General features: G+C 45.2%; 1 protein-coding gene across 2 annotated transcripts in view; it reads right to left on the bottom strand.

The window, feature by feature from the left end:
- The window catches only part of AP1S3 (adaptor related protein complex 1 subunit sigma 3), a 172039-nt gene that overhangs the window by 90732 nt on the left and 66802 nt on the right, over window positions 1-14505 (bottom strand). For both annotated transcript variants that reach the window (XM_078665964.1, XM_078665965.1), the window contains exon 2: window positions 7659-7837. In XM_078665964.1, the coding sequence (XP_078522090.1) occupies window positions 7659-7837 (179 nt within the window). The remainder of the gene's footprint in view (window positions 1-7658; window positions 7838-14505) is intronic.

The following is a 14505-nucleotide window of genomic DNA, read 5'->3' as shown; positions in this document are numbered from 1 at the left end:
CTTATGCATTTACGTTTATATTCCCTCCTTAGTTATTCATTTATGCGTATGACATTATTTGCAGTTCCCTTAGCTTAGCCTGTGTGCCACCATTTTGGAGCGCTTCTCTCTGCGTGCGAGTCGCACTTGCTCACCCCCTCCCGTAGGAATAGGAATATTCCAAATGTCAGCAGTTTTGTTTCTTGGCTTACTGTGACCGAAACTAATAGCAAAACCCCTTATCAAACTGTTCTCATGTGCTGGAGATGCGGAGGCTCGGCTCCGTGGCCTTGGGGGCCGATAAGAAATGTTGCTACTGCAAGTGTGCATGCCTCTTGTATGAGACCATTGTTCGCCCTCTCTGGGGTCCAGTATTTTTCCAGTATGGGTGTGTTTTATTCTGCTGCACCATGTTATAATGTATTGCTGTGATGAGATGGGTCAGTCCTCTCGGCGCACTCTTAGGGGTGAGGTCGGATGGGGCCCTCTCATATGGGAGTTTGTGGCCTAATAAAATTGCTTGTTTATTCTTCTCCATGGTCCGGCTGACTTAATATTGGGTAACTATAGGTGAGTGCGGTAAGTCACTCGGGTGGATTTGAGCCACACTTATCAGGCTGGGAGGAAAAACAGTACAGAATCAGGGAAAGCCCACCGCACCGCGAGCAGACGATGCTCCCCAAGTGGGTCACAGGAGACTTACCAGAGCACCCCAGGCCTCGGGTTACATAAAGAATGGAGACAGGCATCCCCTATCCGTGCCCACCATTGGGGTCCAGCAGCCTAGGAGATGCCAAAACTGGTCAACCATCACCCGCCGCACCGCAAGCAGGAACTGAGAGGTGCCGCAATGCAACAAGTGTACACTCGGTGCATAATTAAAAAAGCACCCGGTCTGCATGCTCTGCAATGCGGTTGCAGAGCCATGTGCAGCTGCAGAGCTTTCAATAGCCCACTGCCGACCAGCTGAGTGCTGCTGCCACACAGCAATACACACACCCTGCGGAGAAAGGCACTACAAACCTTCTGGCCGGTGGAACCCAGCAACAGGCCACGTCCTCCCCAACCAGATGAAGGCACCGTGACCCCTGACCTGGTGAAAATAGACAGGTAAACACACCAAGGGATCACAGAACACTCACCGGATGAGGAACCATCATGAAGTGGCAAAAAGGAAGCAGCCCACACCACCACCAACCAAAGAAATGAACCTACGCTGGAGCGAGTACGCCGCACTCACCCTACTGTGTCTACAGACACAAAAGAACAGGAGTTGTGATGGGCAGGGTCGGATTGGGATCACAATTTGGTCCAGGCACTGCCGAAAAAAAGTGGCCCATATTTGCGGGGCGTGGCCCACTTTCACGGGGCGTGGCCCACTTTCGCGGCGTGGCCCACTTTCGCGGCCGTGCCCTTTCATGAAACACACAAGGAATGTAAGTGGGAGGATAGTGTTCTTGGGAAGGACACAGGGCCAGGGTGACAATGTCCTACAAGCTTAGCACCTGCAAAACAGCCAGGCCCCTTTCTATTATCAAATTATTCCCAGCCCACCAGCGCAGGAGCATCTGAAAACAGCAAGGCCCCTTTCTCTTAGAAACGTATTCCCCAGCCCTCCAGCTCAGGAGCACCTGAAAACAGCGAGGCCCCTTTCTCTTAAAAAGTTATTCCCCAGCCCTCCAGCGCAGGAGCACCTGAAAACAGTGAGGCCACTTTCTCTTACACAATTATTCCCCAGCCCTCCAGCGCAGGAGCATCTTAAAACAGCGAGGCACCTTTCTATTAAAAACTCATTCCTCAGCCCTCCAGCGCAGGAGCACCTGAAAAACAGCGAGGCCTCTTTCTCCTAAAAAATTATTCCCCAGCCCTTCAGCGCAGGAGCATATGAAAACAGAGAGGCCCCTTTCTCTTAAAAAATGATTACCCAGCCCTCCAGAGCAGGAGCACCTGAAAACAGCGAGGCCCCTTTCTATTAAAAAAATATTCTCCAACCCTCCAGCGCAGGAGCATCTGAAAACTGCGAGGCCCCTTTCTATTACAAAATTTTTCCCCAGCCCTCCAGTGCAGGAGCACCTGAAAAACAGTAAGGCCCATTACTATTAAAAAAAATTCTTCCCCAGTCCTCCAGTGAAGAAGCACCTGAGAACAGCGAAGCTCCTTTCTGTTAAAAAATTATTCCCAGCCCTCCAGCTCAGGAGCACCAGAAAACAGCGAGGTCCCTTTCTCTTAAAAAATTATTCCCCAGCCTTCCAGCGCTGGAGCATACGAAAACAGCGAGGCCCCTTTCTCTTAAAAAATGATTCCCCAGCCCTCCAGCGCAGGAGCACCTGAAAACAGCGAGGCCCCTTTCTATAAAAAAAGTATTCTCCTGACCTCCAGCGCAGGAGCATCTGAAAACAGTGAGGCCCCAGCTATTTGTAAAGTACTCAGCCCACCCCAGCCCTTCACTGTCTCGGGGCAATGGTGTGGCAGGAGAGGGGCTAAAGCAAAAACACAGCTTCTGGGCCATCCATGGGAGTGGGGGGGGAGGCTAAGATGAAGATGGTGCGAGTTCCCCACATCACCTGGCCCCTATAGTGAGACCCATTCTTCCTCGCCAACTATGCCCTGAATGAGAAGGGCTGTGGGTGAGGACTAATGCAAACACTGTTTCTGGGCTGCGTGGCCCCCAGGGGGGCCTATGTAAAATGGCTCATAGGCCTGAACAACAACTGGCCCCCTGGGAGGCCAATTCTGGCACACATACACCCCTCCCCAGCCCACCATCAGCATGATTGTTTGGCAGGGCAGGGGGTCAGGGAGAGGCCACAGCTGATCATCGCTGAACGGCCGGCCGAACAGCAGCGAAGCTGCTTTCCTCTCCCTGTCAGTGCTCTCTGTGGACTGGGAAAGGGGGGAAAACCGGCCCACCGAGTGCACTGAGACATCGGCCCATGCCCGAGTGCCCGCAGTGCCAATCCGCCCCTGGGGTGGAGCCTTTTGATATTAGTAGGGGATGCGTAAGAGGCATAGGGGCCTCATTGCATAATGGAGATAAACAGAAGGGACGACGAGGTAATGTGCGAGTTGCTGCAAGCAGCTTCTCACCTCATTGTAAAGTAAAAAGGAAATTGTCTTGTATCTTCACTTTCTCAGGGTAATTTACATACAGTGGTTCTGTCGACTCAAGTGACAAAACCTCTGTGGTCACAGCAGAAGCAGCCTTACTTTTTGAGCTTTAGGCATAGTTTGCTAGCAGGTTAGTAGCTAGAGCAGACATTGTTTTCACTCAACATTTTCCTGTTTCGCTTCAGAATGGCTTTGCACCAACCAAGGAAGGATGGAGGGTCTTGCAAAAAGAAAGCATTACTACTACTCCGTAAAAAAAGTTCCTGCTGCTGAGCATCTCTTGTTCACCTTTACGATGATTGTATCAATAAGTTATTCATAGAGTAGAGAGATGCACATGAGAAACACACAATATACATTATTGTAAGAGCACATGCACACAGCAAACATACCATATTTATTAAGATTGTAAGAGCGGATGCACACAAATACATCATATAAATTAATATTATGGGCATGTGTTTGGGGCAAACACTTCTGCTGACATGCTAATTCTTGTCAATCTGCAATATTTAGAAAATAATTTAGAGACACGAGAATGGCATAAAGCTGCACTTTTAATAAATGTTTGTTGTTTGATATGGCATTTATTAAAGTTTCAGTAAGTAAGTGGTTCTAAAGCCAGGAATCAAAATCAGCTACGGATTTATTCTGGTAAACATTTGATACTAGACAAAATTATAGCAAAAGAAAATGAGTTGCAAAGCAAATATTACAACAGCTTTTTACCAAGCAATTTAGTCAGCCTGGTGGCCAAAGAGATCAGTGATATTGTTGGCTAGACTGTGTACCGGGGGAGGGAGAATGTCTATTGAGATAACAATCAGCAGATTTGGGGGCACCGAAAGAAGAGCAATCACAAGTCGTACTGTGCGTGCAATCGAGGCCAAAAAAGCCCGCCGGTACCCTGAGGAAGTCCGTAATTAAGGACTGAAAGGTACTGTTTAACCTTTATTTTCATTAGATGAACTGAATCCGTCCTCACCTAGACTGCTACAATCAGCAGCCTTCACTCTACATAGTCCTGAAGATGGCCACCTGTCAGGGAAACTATATGGGGCTGAAACATATCTAGCTTTCACTCTAGTCTAGTGTGTTAGACTGGTAACCCGTCTTCCCACGCACAACACTGTTTTTATTCGCCACCAATCCGAACTGAATAAAGATACAGTTCAGGTAATACGTGTCATTTTTAACTCACTTTACCCAAACTCACCTCACCTGAGCACCCCTTATTTATCACTGATCACTACTGCAATAACCAGTGGTTTCTCCTACAGGTGGAGGATAGAACGAGAAAAAGAAACCCGATGATGATGCGGTCACGTTTTTAATAAGGTGGAGAATCAAGATACATCGCCTCATTGCCTGATACGTGAATGAGCGTTTTCTATTGAAGGATGGCAAGAACACTGAACCCTGGTTACTTAGGTACTAGTGATCCATTTCCCATTGATATATTGTATTACAACAGGAAGCTGAGTGGATCACAGCTCCTTCTTCCTCCCCCTTTTTAGATTAGATATAACATTTGATACTAGACAAAATTATGGCAAAAGAAAATGAGTTGCAAAGCAAACATCACAACGGCTTTTTACCAAGCAATTCAGTCAGCCTGGTGGCCAAAGAGATCAGTGATATGCTTGGCTAGACAGTGAAGGGGGGTGGGGAGAATGTCTATTGAGATAACAATCAGCAGATTGCGTAGTGGGCTACATCCCAAATGTCCAACTGTGACATCTTTCATATTGTGTGGTTCTACGACTCTCATATTAATGAATGGAAAAGGGCAGCTATCTCCTGTATCGGCGGTGATCGCTGCAACACATTCTGTGTGGCAGGCAGCATGCCTATTAGTGTTTGCAAACCAATGACACAGGATCCATTGTACGTTATAACTGTTTTCGCGCTGTGTAACAGCTCTGGCGCGTGAACTGGGTAAACAGTTTGAAAGAGGTGTGATTTGGTTTGAAGGAGCGTTGCATAATAAATGTGTAAAGCAGCCTTCCCTGGCACTCACAGCAAGATCCTGCTGCTGCTGAAAGCACACCTGCTACATGGATTGAGTTTGGTTTTGGAAGAAGGGGGAGCAGCGGCCATGGAGAGGTTTAGGTTGAGATGAGTGCAAGCACCAATGAAGAGGAAGCAAAGACGATGGGGAAAGCAAGGAGAACGTCCTTGCTGATAGAGGGAGAGGTGTGGCGCGCGGCCAGGGCGACTGACGCTGGAATCTGGGGATCAGGGTTCGATCCCCGGCTCCGGCGGCAGATTAGTCCAGCACCATGTAACTCTGGGCAATAGCTTGCTTAATCTTCCCGACGGCCCCCAGCGCCTAGAGACCCTTACGGGTGATTGTGCGCTTTACAAATGTGGATTATTATAGATGCTGCTTGCACAAAATGCACTCTGAAAGGGGCTAAAACTGTAAACTCGTTTTCCCAAGATATTTGCAAGTTCTAAAAGTCACCAGCTGTAACCAAGTCTTGTCTTGGGGATAGATGTTATAAACGCGTTAGAGTAATTGAAAATTAAATACTTGTTAGGCAACTGGTTTGTTAATTTGCAAATCCACTGACATTGATGCAGTTCAACTGAATGTATTTAGAGCATATACCATCCTTGCTTCGCCTCTGCTTTATTTCCTTAAAGCACCCTTTGGTTAGACAGTTGAAGAAAGCAAGGCTCGGAGAGAGGGGAAGAGGATGTGGCGTTGTGGCCAGAGCGGCAGACTTTAGAGCTGGGGAACCAAGTTTGAGTCCTGGCTCAACATCCTGTAAACAAATTGCTTAATCTCCCTGTGCCTACATATAGAAAAATAAGTGAAATACTCGCACCAAATAAAGGAAATGTTAAATTTAAATACAGTAAGATGCCCAGTCACCAAGAAGTAGGTTGAAAAAAGCAGCATGCTCGCAATTAAAATAATCTGCACACTGATAAAATGATGACTCGAAGAACAGGAAATGGTATGCTACAACCAATAGAAACGGAGGAAAAGTAAGTGACAAGCACACACCCGAATGAAAAGGAAGGGCGGAATTTGCACACCTTTTAAGATTCATATTAAATACAATAGATTTCACAAGCATAGCACAAGCAAAAGTTAAAAATGCATACGCCAACCTTATCACTACTAGCCAGCTGAGGGGCAAGTATAGACTTTTTGGCTAGACATGTAGCTCGGAAATGAGTACTCACATTTAGCGGATTATGTCCTAATTTTTAGAAATTAGATTTGGAATAATGGTAACCGATGCGGGCCATTAAAGACAATGTCCTTCTGAGTTGCAGGAGGTAGCAAGGAAATATCTTAATGCATAATATATGGACTTCTAAAAGAAACAATGTTTCTCGGATAGAATTAAATATAGTGTTAGGTTTCAGGGATCATGGGGAAAAGAAGTCTGTTGGGGTTGGCTGGCCTACAATTTAAGGCCTCAGAATCAAGATGCTTTGAAGGTGCATGTAGGTAATTTGTAGCAGAACTCAATTCCATAGATGTGGCTTGGTGTCTGTGGAAATTATTAATAAAGTGACGGTAACTCCAATGCAGATCTTTGCATTCTACATTGTTAGGAACTATTGCAAATGTCACACATACAGTTACACCAGCTTGTGCAGAGTTCTGGGATTCAGATCCAAACACCTCTAATTCTTCTTCTACACTTCCAAGAACTGCTACCCTCCAGCTGTTGGCACGCAAGTTGTATAAACATTGGTTTGCTTGGAACATGGCCATGGTGAATTCTGGCAAGGGGCATAGTTCTATTCTTCCTTTGAAACCTGTCAAATGTTTTAAATGATCCAACTCAATTACACTCCAGGGGGGTGGGGGTGAGGGATTTACATATAAGTCTACAAATGGCAGCTTGTCATTTTGTGATCTACTATGATAAACTTGCCATGAGGCTTTACATAGTCTTTCCAACCTATGTGGTAGACACAACGGTCCAGTCTATCACTTCATTTTAATTCACTCACCTGTGCATTACAGAAATCTCCAATACCAACTCCAATCTTCGTTGTGTACGTGATAAACCAATAGTAAACCACTTATCAAAAACAAATTCCCTCATAAGGAATCTAACCATAATAAAATGTATAAAAATGCAAGTGTATCAACGAAAGGTTTTATTTTGCTTGAAAACCGTAATGTCTGCTTAAAGTACCTAAAATCTTGATATTTACAGAATATGTAGCTAGCTAGCAGCTATGAGTGAAAATTAAACAGTGTACTTAGGGAAATATTACAAAGAATCACAACAGTCAGATCAAGAGTATACAAAAGAAAGGCCCAACATAACCATCTAATCATGAGCAAGGGGGGCTGACTAAAAGCCCATTCTAAGTATATGATGTGCATTGGAAAGAATAGACCTGCCTACAGATAGCTAAAGCTGGCTGTAAAGGACAACTCAAAAAGTTAAACACATGAACCTCACTGTTCCTAAATGAGAAATAAATCCTAAAATATGTATCAATCCCAATTACTGGATTTTAACTAGTAGCCAACAAAGCCCTTTGCCTTTTTAAACCGTTTGTCATTACACTTTTTACAAAATTACTCACACCTTTTGTAAACAAGCTTAAGATCTTTCCACTCAACAAAACTGCTCGTCTTTGGATTGCGGGAGAGAATAATCTGAATAACTTCTCGTGTGATCTTTTTCCTCTCCTTCTCCAGCACTGTGATGTACCATTTCTGCAATCTTAACTTCCCTTGCCGGCTGAACAGAAGAATGAAATGCATCTGAAAGACAAAGACAGGAAAGTGGTTAGCAGCACCTTGACATTTTATCAGACAGGAACGCACAATACAATGTTAGACCAACAGAATTTCTTTTTATACAAATGTTTGCTATGATAACTGATGGGATAATGAGAGCCTGGTGTAACTGTCTCCCGCTGAGATAAATACATAGGATATGAATGTACTTTATTGATGCTGTCCTAAAATGTAGATCTGGTACAGAACTGATCTAGGAAAACCCATGGATGTGGTGGTGAGATAACTACTAATGGACGCATGTGGCGGATGTTCACTGCATTTTGCAAAGTAAACCATTTCCCACCCAGCAATGCTGCCTTTCCTGCCCCAGCCCTAAACTTATTGGTGGAAAATCTACCATGCTGGCGTATTTTCAGTAATAGAGAGCACACTTTAAGTATCAAAATGTCTGCCCACTGCAATCACATTCAGCCACTGCTTGAAGGCAGTGCCATTCACATTTCAGGCCACAACAATATTTCAGTCATATCATAATGGCTATGGGGGGTGGGTGGGAGAGAAGGGGGTGTTGTACAGCCGAAATACTACTTTCCACTGCAGTACATAGGTGATTAAACTTAACATCCAAGCAGTGTAATGGAGGTTTGTGCTCCTAAAGTAATTAAACACTACCGCCAATGCTGCATCAAAGGGAATTTTGTACGTTTACATGTAATTTGTGGCCCTTGTGGTTTTCCACACCGATACTAATGCTGCACCAAGGGTGATACTGTCCCTCAAAATGGTGGTAACCAAATATGAAGTCATACTTATGCACACGTTTTAAGTCTAATGCAACATCTTACTGTCATATGATCTTACATTGCTGAGTGAAATCTGTTGGGTGCAGATCAAAACCATGCCGCAACGAATCGCAAGATTAACATTCTACGTCTTTTTCACAAACTCGTATTATGGTCCCAAAATCAAAAACAGGACTTCATTGCAGACTGCAGGATCCATGACCTCCCTTGGGCCTATTCAAACTTACATTGAAATACCACAAACACAGAGCCCAGACGACTAACAAGGCAACCTTAATCAGTAACAAATATCATAATCACAGATGGGTTCCATTAAAACTGATGTACTCTTCTTTATAATAAAGGCTTGCAGTCTTGGGGGAATACATCGGGAGTTTTACTTAGTCGTGGCACAAAACCAAAAACTGTGAGCTGAACAATACCATGAATGAAATTGGGAAAGTCTTGATCCAACCATTTTGATTTAACCACAGATCATAATGAGTATCCTTCAGGCCCTAAAAGCTTCTATCAAGAGGTAGAGACATGAACAAGGATGTCTTGCCTATCTCTCTACTGACTATGAAATCTCTACCTAACCTGCTTTCTCTCCCCTCCATTTCCCAATTATTATCCTATCACCCCTCGGGAAATGAAAATAGATAGGCCAGCATAATTCAGGGAAGTCAGAACCATAACTCGGAAAAGCTATGCCTACACTGAAAACCCTCAATCCTGTTGAGACCTATTAGAAATTGGATTCTTGAATGAAGTGGCGGGTGTGAATACCCTTCTCAAGCAACAATCATGTTCCAGGTTAGGGTGAACCACAAAAGTACTAAAGTAACCTGTGCTTAACCCTCTGGTAGCTTGGCACAAAAGCAATCAAGCTTAACTTAGAGGCAATGTGTAAAATATTTATGCAGCACTCAAACAGCAATAAAGTGAAAACACAACACTAGAAAAATCTCACAACAATTGTAAAATTGAATAAATGATTTGACACTAAAACAACAAAAATTCTATCAGTAGAACCAGAGTTATGAATTTCAAAATTTGCAGTGATATACTAGCGCTCATAAGATCAAAGTGCCAACTCTGAGCATCTAGTCACATGAGGTGGGGCAAAGGCAAAAGCTATGGATAACAGTTGTGATGCGCAGTTTAGAGACACAAATTGGGGCCCTATCTCAACTTACCTGCGGACTAAGAGAAAGTTTAAAGGAAAATGCCCCAGAAGGTAAAATTCAGTGGGGCAAGGCAGCTGGCGGTGTCCGAAAATAATCTTAGGCACCATTCATTTGTTTAAATCTAAGTAAAACATCTGTCATATCTTTAAAACAAGGGAGCAATCACAGATAAGCAGCCATTCTTCTTTACTCAAGTCTGTAATGATACACTTCAGATAAGAAGGGCACACATTTAACATCTTTCAGCATAATTCTAGAATGACTGCTGCATTACTGGACCTAACATTCTTACTGTTCCTTTCCCCGACAACGGTGACTGAAAAACTAGCAATATTAAAAATCTCCCAAGTGTCATTCAACATCTGAAGTTACACCAATACCGGGCGTACCTGGGTAAAACCTTTGCCCTTCAAAGTTGGCAATAACAACTTCCTACGCATTTCATGGAAGTGATCACAGAACAAGATAAAGTGCATAGCATCTTGAGTGGAAAAGTTTTCACAGGTGTAAGGACTAGGTCTTTCACCTTGCTCCAACCCTGTGGCTCGGCAAGTATACAATGAAGGAGATTAAAACAGAATCTAGTTAAAAGAAAGCAATGGTGTGGCTTTGTTACTACCTTGAAGTAATGTTCTGTTGATGGAGATGTTTTTAGCAGAAGGTAGGATCACACCATAGGTTTTGTTATCTCATTTTACTCTCTCTCTGTGTACATCATGTTTAAAAAAATCTTTTTTGACCCACGGTAGATCCTCTTTCCAGACCTTTTCTGGAGAGTCAAAGAGGTCAGGTCAACCTAATGTTCTTGTCATCTTCTTTACATACTGTAACCACTGAATGCAGCTGGTTCTGTCCAAGGATAAAAAATCCCGAACGATCTCTCTATTCATCAACAATTCAGGGTTAATCCAGATCGTTAGCCAACATTCAAGGGGGGCCAGCCCTTGCAGATCGGTTACAAAACCATGACCTAGTTCCTGATGAATAATATACGAGGGAGTGGATTGCGGGACTGAAAGCAAATTCCTTAAGAATTTATTTTCCACTATTTGTAAATCCGTTCCTGGCTTATAGCCCTAGATAGCTGACCCATTCTTGGAGATGGCAATACATATTGATCTATAAATATTAAAGGATAGCTTCAATTGTCTTGGCCCGAGTCTCTGCGCAAAACCAAGAAGAGATGCTGTAAATCTTGCCATAGTGTGTTTTTTTGCTTTCCTTTGTTGCGCCCACGAATCCTTCTCATCAAACAGAACCCCTATGTATGTAAATGAAGTCACCCTTGTTAATTCAGACCCTTGGCAGTGGAATGTTTTCTGCTTTTTTGGTCTCTGGCCCAGAACGATGGTGTGCGATTTAGATATATTGAGGTTAAGATCCAGGGAACTTATGAAGATCGCAAAAGAATCCAGGAGTCTTTGGAGCCCCACTGCAGTACAAGTTAGTAGAACTGCATCGTCTGCGTATAAAAGAGCGGGGATTGACCATGCCCCCGCTCGAGGAATATTTTGACAGGCTATGCTCTGGGAAGTTTCAAGATTGTTTATGTATAAGGTGAATAGAAGTGGAGCTAAAATGCAGCCCTATCTGATGCCTCTACCTATAAGAAATTGCTCTGTGTAATTACCCCTCTGTTTAAATCTCACCCTCGCATAAAGGTCACTGTGCATGTCCACCAGAAAATTCACTATAGCATGGTCCATACCCATGTCAATTAATAATACCCATGGTTTTGACCTGTTGACTCGGTTGAAAGCCGAAGACAGGTCCATAAAGGCCAGATGTATTATTCCCTGCTAACAACTGTAAATGTATACACTGGTCAATTGTACTACTACCCTTCCTGAAACCATATTGCAAGTTTGATTAGTATTCCGCTCCCTTCAAACCACTCCATTAATTTGCTAATAATCCTTCTTCCTACTACTTTCACAGAGGAATCAATCAGGGATATAGGTCTGTAGCAGCGCGGGTGCCCCCTCTGGCCCTTCTTAAATACCGGATGTTGGACTTGGTCCTTTTGGTAGGTTAGCCCTGAACTTTTTGCCTTGAACTCTGGCATAATGTTGGTCGATTTCTGGTCTCTGCGCACTTTAGCACTGTGGCCCAGTGCAAAGTGCGTGCGCTCTCTGAGTGCGTGTGGTGAGACTGGCCTGCCCTCCGATAGGAATGTATGGGGAATATGTGTGTCCATGGTAGTTCCTGATGTGTGGGGAGTGCAGGGTCGAGTTTGGTATGTGCGAACTCGTGAGATTAAATTCTGCGTGACGGTGTGCGCAGATTTAAGGGGTCTAGTGTAGAAGTGCCACTTTTAGAAGTTGGCATTTCTGTGTGCAGTGAATGGAATTGACTGTCTGGCTTGTGATTGGCTGGAGCTGGCTGGTGTGCTTGGCTCCAGGAGTCCGGATGGGTCTGCCCGGTGGTGAATGGGGAGATCTGCATATAGATGGGAGGGAGGAGTTGCACCTGGGACCCGAATAGGGCTGGGCCTTCCCTCCACAAGGCTGGCTCCACCCCCTGTAGTGTGTCTGATGTCCCTGGCCTGTCCTGTGAATAGGGAGATGGGCTGAGCAAAACAAAGTGCTCCAGAACCAGTTGCATCTGATTCGCCCCTTGCCTGCACCTTTGGAGACAAAGGAAAAGTGTGTATAAAAAGGGGCTGTGACCCCATGTAAAATGTTCTTGTTCTGCTACTTGAATCTACCAGGGGCGTGCTGCTGCTGGGGCCCAGGGGAAGGCTTGCCTTCCTGGGCCCTGCCTAGCCCCTGGATGCCTGGAGGATTTTCCTTACTGGGAGTGGTTTTGCTCCATCCTTGATGCCCCAGGGCTTCTTAAACCTTTTCCTCTTGATGTTGATTTTGCCAAGGCTTGTTACAGCCTGCCCAGCCCCTGGATGCCCTGGATGCCTTGTGGACTTTCATTTCAACTTGTACAAGGAACTTCAAGGGCTAGGAAGAGAGCTTGCCCCCTGACCGAAGTCCCAGGACCAGTGGATTCACCAGCCTTTGTGAATTGCTGCTGGAAACAAGTGGCTACAGAGGCAGGGAGCTGTGACCGACTCTCACGACCGGCCCGGTGTCCTGTAGGCACCGCATCAAGAAACGTCCGCCTCGAACAACGCAAGCTCTGCGCTCACCGACTCCATCCTGACGCCATCACCGAGCTGTAGTCTGCACCGAGATTGGTAGACAGCGCGATGTGCAATGCCTCGCTACACCAAATCGAACTGGTCTGACAGACGCGGTCACTGATGTTGACTTTGAGTCCTGTGACAGTACCGGAATTGGGCACCGCCTCGCATGCTTCGTGATGCACTGCCCGACTCGCATCGCTGTCCAGACTGATCAACGCTAGCTCCCGAACTCCGACCGGTTCGCCGCACCGCAAGCTGCAAGCACTGCATCGAAGCACCGTCTCGCCCTGCAACACAAGCCTTGGATCCACCGACTCTGTCAACGGGCCATTGCCTGCACCGCATCGAGAGACAACGCGTCCTGCAACACTTCCTTTCTGCACCGCGACGATCACCGGAACCGGCTCTCACATCCGTGCCGGCCGCCCCAAGTAAAAGGTACTGTGACTGAGTCTGTCGACATATGAGTGGGCCCGTACCGACGCGGTCCGCTGGATTTGCGAGACTCTTATTTTCAACCTCGCTGTAGCCCGCCCAGGCTACCGACTCGCACAGAACCATTGGTTTAGGCCTCCAGCTCATTGTTCTCCACTGCCCAGCAAGTAGTGGGCAGCGGCAATGTTTAGGTTTTGCACAGTGGCGCAATCTTGACCTTTGCTGCTTAGGCAACAGCCCTGACTTTATGGACATAGGACATTTGAGCCCCCTTTTTAGATGGCCTTTTGGCCAGAGGGATGTTTACTGTTACAGGGCGCCAGGCCCTAAAGTAATTTATGTGCTGATGCTTTTGGGTGCTAGGAAATATATGGTGTATAGTATGTTTTGCACACCCAATTTTGATACCTCTAAATATGGCTTATGATTATGAGGTGGTTTTACCTATCTTAGTTTGTGTTAGGGAGATTATACTTCCCTGTGTGATTTACGCCCCTAGTGTAATTCTTACTTAGGTGGTTAGGGTCTAATGTATTTAAACTTGTGGGATATTGTGCCTGTTATGATTTATATTACAGGTTGACGTTGAGTATAGTGTCTGCCGGCGATTAATGGCTATGTTCTAAGTTCATATATCCTTTTACTATTTCTTTACCAAGTTCACTCTATCATAATTCTGACAGTGGCCCACGTGGCCCTGTCATGTGTAAATATTAAAATAAATATTGCCTGTGCCAGTTGGCACAATGTATATTGTGTGATTCCTATCTGATGTGTTTTGAGAATACAAAGGCTATTTTTGATATAACCTTGTGTGGAGTTCCTTTTGTGGGGGGCCTGGGATGTTGTTGCTGGTGGGTGCGTGCGCAAATGCTTTACACATTGCCTCCGGGATAAGCCTTACTGCTCGTGTCACGTTGCCAAAGGGGTGAGCAGGAGTTATTCTTGGGGTGTAACTCCCTTGCCCCGACTAGAGTGGTGGTCTCTGCCTGGCTTTGGCACAAGCCTCAGCCAACCAGATATCCCATTTCTAACACCGGAATGATGGTAGATTGGGACCAGCACCTCGGGAACCCATGCTGGCTTGTCCCATTAAAAACATTAATATTTTTGACCAAAAAGCCATGTTCGATTTATAGAAGTCAG

This window comes from Lissotriton helveticus, chromosome 11 (assembly GCF_964261635.1).
Source record: "Lissotriton helveticus chromosome 11, aLisHel1.1, whole genome shotgun sequence".
NCBI lineage: Eukaryota > Metazoa > Chordata > Amphibia > Caudata > Salamandridae > Lissotriton > Lissotriton helveticus.
Note: the sequence above shows the minus strand (reverse complement) of the source record. Positions and strands in the feature narration are given on the sequence as shown.